The sequence below is a fragment of the Xenopus tropicalis genome, chromosome 5 (assembly GCF_000004195.4).
Source record: "Xenopus tropicalis strain Nigerian chromosome 5, UCB_Xtro_10.0, whole genome shotgun sequence".
In the NCBI taxonomy this organism is placed as follows: domain Eukaryota; kingdom Metazoa; phylum Chordata; class Amphibia; order Anura; family Pipidae; genus Xenopus; species Xenopus tropicalis.
In genome coordinates, this window is record NC_030681.2 from 35,524,598 (window position 1) to 35,534,553 (window position 9,956).

At 41.2% G+C, this 9,956-nt stretch overlaps 1 protein-coding gene and 1 long non-coding RNA gene across 2 annotated transcripts in view; both read left to right on the forward strand.

Annotated features, from left to right (window-relative positions):
* The window catches only part of pnpt1 (polyribonucleotide nucleotidyltransferase 1), a 39,013-nt gene extending 37,558 nt beyond the window's left edge, over nucleotides 1–1,455 (forward strand). Inside the window, 1 exon segment of the mRNA NM_001017033.1 lies at nucleotides 1,200–1,455. Within this exon segment, the coding sequence (NP_001017033.1) occupies nucleotides 1,200–1,352 (153 nt within the window). The 3' untranslated portion in view covers nucleotides 1,353–1,455.
* A 3,237-nt stretch (nucleotides 1,456–4,692) lies between these two features.
* LOC116410807 lies at nucleotides 4,693–6,679 on the forward strand. The gene is made up of 3 exons (XR_004222644.1): nucleotides 4,693–4,922; nucleotides 5,003–5,059; nucleotides 6,626–6,679. It is a non-coding gene; the product is annotated as an uncharacterized LOC116410807 (long non-coding RNA).
* The last annotated feature ends 3,277 nt before the right edge of the window (nucleotides 6,680–9,956 follow it).

A 9,956-nucleotide genomic window follows, 5' to 3' on the forward strand; every position in this document is an offset into this window, starting at 1 on the left:
AGATGAGGATGTTTTTATAAAATACAGAATGTCACTTTTAACACACACACACACACACACTGTACAGGCTGAAAGAGAAATCAAGCAAATTCCTCCTATGGACTGTGTACAGAGTCCACTCTGAATGTTTGCCAACCTATTTACTGTTGCTAAGCTGCTTTTTAGAGCAGGGTTACTATAGTATAGTACTGTAGTATGTATATATTTAGTACAGTGGTAAATATGTCTGTTTATGGATGATCATGCTGCATTTGGTGCAATTAATTGGGTTGTTTACCTTCTAAAATAACTTTTAGTATAATGCAAAGAGCTATTCTGAGACAGTTTGCAGCTGGTCATCATTTTTTATTATTTTGTTTTTCCAGTTGCTAGGGTCCAAATTACCTGACGAGGCAGTGATTTCAATGAGAAACTGGAGTATGAATAGGAGAGGGCCAAAATAGAAAGAGAAGGAATAAAAAGTAACAATAACAATTAAAATGTAGCCTCACAGAGTGATAGTTTTTTTTACTTCAGGGGTCCGTGACCCCCCCATTTGAGACTTGGAAAGAGTCAGACGAGAAAAGCAAATAATTCAAAAACTACAAAGAATGAAGACTTGAAGAATTGGGCATTACATACATACAAAAATGAACTTTAAATGTGAACAACCCTTTAATATATGTAACTGTAAGACTGAGTACGTGGTACACCAGCAGTTCTGCATTGTAATGTAAGGCAGGGGTCCCCAACCGCTGGGCCGCGAACGGCATGGCAGTGGGCCGCATCAGTTCCCGCAACGCAGAAAAACCATGCGCGTTATCCATGTATAACGCGCAAACACCCACCCCCAGCGCGTCGCATGTATAACGTGCCTGAAGTTTGTGCCTCGCAGCACCGCGCCCCCCTTTCCCCCCGGTCTGTGGAAAAAAATTTTTGCCTCCTACCGGGCCTTGGGGCAAAAAAAGGTTGGGGACCCCTGATGTAAGTGATCATTTGTATGTCTCGTTCCAAAATTCCCTAGGGGTGAATTGTTCCCTTATTTTGGGTTCTAAGGCAAGTATAGCAGGAGGCATATAAATATCTTTCGTTTTAAGAAGCCTAATCCTGAATAATATATTAATAACAATGATATTCAGTCAGTCTCACCCTCATAATGCTAATGTCTGTTTGCAGGATATCTAAACCACCCTAACGGGCACATTTTTTACGCTTTACAGGTGAAGTACTTTGGCCGTGATCCAACAGATGGGAGAATGAGGCTCTCCAGAAAAGTTCTTCAGTCTCCTGCAGCAACTGTAATTAAAAGCCTGAATGACAGGAACAGTATTACCATGGGAACAGGGGACCCTCATACATCCGCTTCCTCTTAGAATCCTGCAAATAATAAGCTCTGGCTTCTCCTCACCAGAAAAGAACATGTATGTTTGTACATTCTGTAGATATCTGTTTTAATAATTTTGATTAAATTGTATTTGATACAAGTGCTGTATTCAGTTGTGTTTATTCATGGGAAAGTGGAATGTTTTTCCTATGTACGGTAGAGTAGTCCCCTAGGTCTGTTAGATATTAACACACACCTTTCTCTGTTTATAGAATACTTACCATGTCTTTGTAGTTTTTTGAGTTGTCCTACAGTTTACCAGACTACCATTTGAACTTCTTTATGGTTGCTAGATTCGGTGACCCTAGAAACCAAGGTTTGGGCAGCTTTGAGGCAAGGGCAGAACTGGACAGTTTACAAAATATGAAAAAACTCAGTGAAATCATTCTACCCTTCATTTTTAATGAGAAACAAGTTAACAAGTAACTAACAATAAAACTGTAGCCTCACAGAGCAATAGTTTTTTGGTTGCTTGGATCAGTGACCCATTTAAAAGCTGCAAAGAGTTAGAAGAAGAAGGCAAGTAATTAAAAACCTATAAAAAATAAATAATGAAGACCAATTAAAAAGTTGCTTCTAGCCATTCTATACCATACAAAAAGTGAATTCAAGGGTGAACCACCCCTTTAGGTTTTGCAATTTTTGCTGCAAAAAAATGTAAATGCAGATAAAAAGTCAACATGGAACAAAATGAGGGAGTGATTGAATGACTTACTACTAGGATTATGGCACATGTGGCTGAAATATGCTGTAGTTTCATGAAAACACCAGCAATTCTCAAGAGGCTGTGTCACCATATCGACTCAGTGATATGCTGCCCCTCCTCTGATGGGTCCTGTTCCCCGCAAGGTTGCCAAAAGAGCGTCTTTTACCACCAGTATGCCCACCAAACCTGCCTGATCTACACCTGGATGATTTTCAGCCAGATATTGATTTGGTAGGGCCATCAGAGGTCACCATACATGGGCAGATAAGTTGCCAAATTGGTCTGAAGGACCCGAATTGGCAGGTTAAATCTGCAAATGTATGGGCACCTTTAGGTGGGTATATGGGTGGAAGGATCTGCTTGTTTAGTAACCTCACCAAAATAGCATATCTTATAGACTTTAGACAGCATTCTATAATGATGAACAGCAGACCAGTAAGTACTGTAAGTAAGCTGTATGAGTGTAGTGACTTCTGTGCCACTAGCTGCTGTGCGGAGTAATTACCAAGCCATTCAACCCAAGCAGATGCTGCAGGGCAGATCAGTAATGAGTTCAGATGTGCTGTGCTGGCAGTTTAATGGGCTGCAATTAACCAATAGATCAAATACTGACCCGTGTCTTATTTCAATTAAAAGATACACTTGACAGATGATATTTCACTTTCTACTAAGTAAACTGTGAATTGGTTCCTAAGCTGAGACGGACACAGAGTGCTTCTTTCTTCGCCACTGTAAGCAGTGGTCCCGTTGGACTGGTACATAAGGTACAGCATTTAGCCCAGTCTTTTGTTGTACTGCTCTCTTAATGAAAAGGCAGACCAGTTTTCTATACTAGAGGTTCCTAGATGTCTGTGCAACACATTAAGTTAAAGGAGATCATGTCTGTAAAGGGCAAGAATAGAGTACATAACGGGGTGCCAAATAAATTGATAACCCTAGGCTGAACCTGACTGATACTCCTTATTGGTGGGGTATATTTCTTATCTGCACTACACCTTCTTCATCCACTTTCCAGTCCGGGACCATGCAGCTGCAGTTGTCCAGGGCCAGGAGCAGTATATTAAAAATTGTAAATGTTACTATACCACCATAGGCCTTATTTAGAACCACAAGCTTAGTTTGTGTTAGTGCAAATTTTCCTGAAGTCAGTTGCTTTATTAAAGGTACGTACATCAAAACATGCTCCCTGCACTTCAGTATAGTTGCACTTGCAGCCACTGCATTCCTATTCCGAATCGAGTGCTATTGTCTTTATTGTATTCTATGTATTATCAACCAGACTTTCAAAATATTTGACACAATTGTGTCTGATTTGCAACAAGCACAAAAGTACAAGCGCAATTGCCATACTTTTGTGCCATCTGCCACAATTGCACCATGAGCAACCCCTTGTCCCCCTTGTGACTGCAATGACGGTGATATTTTGGAAGAAAAATGCATGATGGACAAATACATAGTGTTTGTGCTCAGAATTGCACTTCTCTCACTGCGGAAGTAAATGAGCCCTTGTGTGTCAGTCCTAGACAACTAAAAGGGACCAATGGGAAGCAGTTGAAGATGACGGCACTGATGAGCATATACCCCAGACCAGTGTGTTTTTCAGCAAAGTAGCGCACCGACCCAGTCTAAGGTTAACAATTGTATTCAATGGGGGGGGGGGGGTACCTAGTAAAATTGTACCCCAGCCCATTAAATTGCATGTTCTTTGTCCTTTAAAAGGAACCTGATCAGTTTACCTTACATTAAATGCAGTCTAAAGCAAACTTCCTAATAGAGGACTTTTGCAGTTAAATTTTCTATTTTAACCATTTCATAGTTATTATTTTAAAGCCATGTCTTAAAATGAGGGATAGCCAGCAGAGACAAAAGTTACACCATGTGCCAGATACACCTTTGCTAATGGGACACACAGAGAAATATCTATAGGAGCTCCTTCAGCCTGTTTTAACTTTCTACAGAAGTATATTCAGTGCAAAACTCTTAACTTTTAAGTTAACTTTGAGTATGCTATAGTATGTCCTATTCCTAGCAACTTTGCAATTGGTCTTCATTTATTTATTTTTTTTATAGGTTTTGAACTATTCGCCTTACTCATCTACATCTTTCCAGCTTTCAAATAGGGGTTACTCTATTCATTCCCTCTCCTATTCATATTCCAGTCACTCGTTCAAACGACTGCCTGGTTGCTAAGGTAGACAAGGCCCTAGCAACCAGATAGCTAATAAAATTCCAAACTGGAGAGAAGTAGAACAAAAAGCTAAATAACTGAAAAAGCCACAACAAATAAAAAATGAAAACCAATTGCAATTTGTCTCATAAAATCAATGTCTGTCATGATAAAAGTTAAAGTGAAGATGAACAACCACTTTAAAAATGGATATCCAGGAGCAGGACAAACCGACAATGTCCTAGGAAAAGGACATCAGGGAAGAGTGTCAGTGTTTACTCTCAAATTCATTTAACCTTAAGTTGATAATGTAGAATACAAATGCTTCTTATTGCTGATGTGATTTTGTATTTAACGATTGTTAGAAAATTACATAAGTATGTAAATAAATAAGTTAGTTTGCATCCTATCAAAAGTGTCTTGGGTTGCCATAGTGACGCGGATTCCACCATTTTGAAAAAATGTAGGTTAATGGCTGTTACAAAGAGATGATAGCTGTATTGGCACAGGAGACAGAAAAGGCTAGAGCAAAAAAAGAGTTTTATAGAGCGAGACAAGAGTTGTTCCAGCAATTGCATCTGTAAAGCCTGGGCACAATACAATAAGCAGGGGTTCAGGATCCAAGAGAAGTTTCTGACCCAAATGCCTGCCTGCCTGACTGACGTGACCTAGTATTGGCTAGAAACGTAAGTACCCCTAACGCACACTAATAACCAAGAGTAACAAACACACTAAGCCTCTAACTACCTGTTTCTTCTGTCCCCAGCCCGATGTAATGATTCGAATACTACACAGAAAAATAATAACTATCTATATCAATATGGTAAGATATGCCCTAGGTCACAAATGAAAGTGTCACTTAACTGCACTGTCTTGTCTGTTTGTGTTTCTGTTAAATACAAAGACCTGGCTATAGCAGCTACATTCTATCAGCCCTTTCCTGGGCCCGCGGGGCCACATCCTGTCCTGCAAAGCATTATGTAAGGTTCATTGCCTATTCGAACTCTATACCAGTGTTTTTAGGGGCCCCAAATAATATTGCTGATGCAGCTTTACAACCCAAAATTTGGTTTAGAACCAGGCCTAAACTGGCAATGCCAGAGGGGCTGCTGTAAAAATGTCATAGACAGTCACTATTTATTGGGCAGGTTTGGGTCTCTGTGTAATTGAATTGCCAGGACCTATTTTGAATCGCAGTCTGGGCCTGTTTAGAGCCAGTCATCCACCATGTTTTTAATGACTATTTTCTGTTGTAGAAAGAAATGCTGAAATTAGGCAGTGTAGTATTCACAGGGAACAAGGTGCTGATGTTTGGGTGCGGTGCAAAGGGTTAAAGCATGGTTTTTGCACTTTATACCCACGTGTTTATACGTGAATAGATAAAACATAAAATTATAACGTGCAGTCATTAGCACTTGTTTAAAGGAGAAGGAAAGGCTAATAAAGAGTTAATCTCAAGCTGCAGGCATACCTTCAGTTCTCTCAATAGTGCCCTTAAGTCTCCCCATACTTCAGCAGTTCAGAAGATCAGAAGCCAAACAGGAAAAAAAAACACTGAGCTGGGTAGAGAAGATTCCCATAATGCATCGCTCCTCCAAGACTTAGCGACTTGTTACTGCAGGCGGCGCATGCGCAGAGGGCAGAAGCGTCCGGTTGCCATGGCGATACAGCGTCGCCGAGCTCTGTGACAAGCGGGGGGGTGGGCAGGTGCTGCGAGCGCCGGGGGTTTGTGGAGCTTGGGGGGGGGGGTTTGTGGAGCTGCAGAATCTTTGTAACAGGAGCGGGGAGCTGCGGAATCTTTGTGACAGGAGCGGGGAGCTGGCTTGTGCTTTTCAGCCCATACAGACATGCTGGACAAGATGGCTGCGCCGTTCACTGAAACAAGTATGTAGGTTCTAGTATGTGTATCTCTGTAAATCTTTCATTAGGCAAGCCAGGAATATAGCGTTTTTACACAACAATAGTAGTACCATTTAATAGTGTGCTTAATAGATTTTGCCTTTCCTTCTCCTTTAATAGTTATCCACTAGTGACGAGCGAATCTGTTATGTTTTACCGTGGAAAAAATTCAATGGGGGGTTTTTCCCCCATAAAAAAAACATTAAAGTCACTGGCGTTTTTTTTCACACAAAATACAGTGAAGTAACTGGGCATTTTTTTTTCTCACAAAATGCATTAAAGTCAGTGGGTAGTTTTTTGCTGCATTTTTTTCTGGCAAAAAAAAAAATCACCAATGGTGAAACACAGAAGTTCAAGGCAAATCCATGCCTGACAAAATATTTTGCTAATCACTATTAAGCACCCCTGGATAGTTTATGTGTTCCTTAGAGCTATGTATGAGTGTAGGATTGAGGAGTTTTCTTTAATCTGTGCGTTTTCACTTTTACAGATAGAGCTGATAGAAGCTGCATATTCACTGTTTTGTGCCTGTTTAAAGAAAGGTAATATACAATGGGCATTTCCTCCTACTGTGTGTTTTAGGGTGTCACAGGCAATGTTATGCTTGCTGACTTTGTGATAGATTAAAGAGGGCAATAGTTTTTCCATACATTGCTTTATAGGGGGCATATTTAAGAATATGAATCCATTATAAAGAACCACTTGATGCATTTAGAAACTCCCTGTTCGCGGGCGACTAATCTCCCCGTGTGCCAGAGCCCTAAGGCAGAGAAATAGCTTATTACATCATTATTTTATTCCAGTCTAGAGCTAGCATAACCCATTAAAGTCAATAGGACAAAATCAGGTAGTAGGGTGACCAGACCACTTGAAAATTCAGGGACACATCTATAAAATCCAGCTAGAAGGGCTGCACTGATTTAATGAAATGCAATGAGTGCCCTGTATCATACACTTATTAGAAAAGTCCCTGAATTTTCAAGTAATCAGGTCACCCTATCAGGTAGGGAAGAATATCTGACATGAAAAGAGGAATAAAACGCAACTCTACTTGGGGTGCTTCGGTTCTAAGGGCTATTTAAAAACACCATGATCAAAGCATCAGGAAGCACTCCATAGGCCATGTTTTTCTTTCCCCTTCAAGCTATTAAGCTGTTTTAAACTGCTGCTTTAATTAATTTTGTTACAACAGTGCCATCTCCATATCAGTTTTCTTACAGTGATACTGTAAGAAGAACATGTGAAAAGCCGGAGAACACTTCTGATGTTGTAATACATGTAATACATGAAAAAAAATGCATCTGAGAGTTCTGATCTCTTTCCTGAGCAGATAAGTAAGTTACTGATAAAGGTTGCCATACATGGGCTTATTGTAGCTGCCGATATCAGTCCCTTAGACTGACGATATCTGGCCTGAAATCGGGCAGATGTTGATCGGGCAGGTTAAAAAATTTAGTCGGATCGGGGACCGCAAAGGCTCGTTGATGCAGTCCCCAAACCGACTGCGCCCATTACCGTCCTTTTAATTCGATTGTTTGGCCCCGGGCCAAACGATCAAATTAGCCTAAATTCCAACGATATCGCCACCCGTAGGTGGGGATATCGGGAGAAGATCCGCTTGGTTGGCGACCTCGCCAAGCGAGCGGATCTTGACTTGTATGGCCACCTTAACACTGTATCATGGCTGGAAGACTAACCAGCAGGTGGCGATATTGTTATAAATCTCATATTAGCATTTAAAAACAGATTAATAGCAGGAACATGAAAGGCTGTGTACCTCAGCCTTGATTTTGAAAAATTAATTTTAATAAAGAAAGTGTTGCAAAGGTGAATTAGCTTTCCAAATATTGAATCTATTCTATGCAATTTTTCAGACAGCAGTTTGAAAGGTTTGTTTTCCTAAATATTAACTTTTAGCATGATGTAGAGTAGACCATGCATTTCTAAGAGTAACTGCAGTTGGTTTTTGTTTTTATGTACTTACATTTTTTCTTCTGCAGCTAGCTCTCAGATCTGGGATTAAAACAGTTATTTGGTTGCCAGGGCCTAATTACATTAGGAACCAGGCAACACTTTGGAATTAAAATTAAGTGCCTATAAGTAAATGATATACATGCCAGGCTACATAGAGAAACAGATTGTTCATTAGATTTCCATGCGACTAGCCATGTTAGATACAGTTCTTCCTCCCAAAACTGTTATTAATACTGTTGATGAAACTTACTTTTGATGCACCAGATCAGGGATCTAGCTGAATTCTTGGCAACAACAGGATTTGCCTGAACCTTTTCCAAATGCTTAATTTTTTACTTTTGTAAACTAGACCACGAAAGGGAAGCAAAGTAGTGTGGAGTGACATGGAGATCAGACAGGGGTTTATCTTCATGGACCTGTTACTGCCAGCATAGTAAAGATTTTTGGGGCCCAGGGCCTATTTTTGACTCCCAGTCCACCCTCCACCACTTGAGATATGACTTACAGCAACCCTAACTCCTGTGCTGTGCATGTCAACACCGCCCCCCCCCCCCCCCCCCCCAAAGACCCCTCTGCATGTGCATTCCAGGTTACATATTTCACCAAAAGAATTAATAGGTTTTCTGTTATTATTACCATTTTAAAGATGAGCAATCCTAATTGCAGCTGGAGAAGTCATGTCACACACACAAACCTCCAACGATAAGTAGCTAGTGTTACCCTTTCTTGGCATTAATTTCCAGGGCCACACTGGGGCGCTAACAGGATAGATCCCAAGCCTTCACTAAAGGCTGAGGAGATTCACTACAGGCAGGGCTGGAACTAGGGGTAGGCAGAAGAGGGCCTTTCCTGCCTACCCCTAGTCCACGCTCCTTTGTCATTGCCCCCGCCGCGTTGCCCTGCGGGAACTGCGCATGTGCTCTAAAGCACACGTGAGGGGGGGGGGTGTAGGGGTGAGGTGGCCGACCGGTCAGCTTGGCCCACCCCTGACTACAGGTGTCACAGAGGCTGCTGGGTAATCCCAAATCCAGACCCAGTGTATAGCTCAGACCGGCTGCACTAGTCCCAATTACTATATGACTGAATGGGAAACATAAGCAAACTCCCTGTGCTCTATTTGGGTCCCTATATGGTATAATGTTCAATAGGTGGAACACCTTGCTCCCTACTTGTACTTTTATTCACAGAAAGGGTAAGTACCAGTGGCCATACACAGGCAGATTTCAGCTGCTGATTCAGGCCCTTCAGAACGATTCGGCAGCTCACCATGTATGGGCACCCATGACAGGCCTATCCGACCAATATCAGGCCTAAAATTGGCCAGATTTCTATTCTTGTTAGATCAGGGACCCCATTGGCTCTTTGATGCGGTCCTTGATCCAGACTGCCCATATACCCAATCTAAGAAGCCCAATATTGGGAGACAATCTGCTAGCTTTGTGACCTCGCACCCTTACATTTCCCTACACTAGGATTGGAGTTGCCACATTTGCCTGCCATAACTTAACATGGGGTTATTAATACGCACCACACACAGAATTAGCTTCACTAGACTGGGCAACTAGAGAATACTGCTTATAGAAGCTGCTGTTTCTGCTTGGTCCATATAAAACCAGAAACACATGAATCTACAGGCTGAGTAGCTGTAAGCTGCAGACTGCAATTATTTCTGTGCAGCCATGCCACATGCATCTCAAATAATTGCTAATTAGCCATAAAACGAGTAGATTTAGTATTTATTTGCCCCAGTAGAGACTTACAATATTAAATGTGGCTGTTATAATCTATACTTTCTTTTAGAGTACATTCTAAGCTTTAGAATTCAGTGTCTCAAGCAATCGAATAAT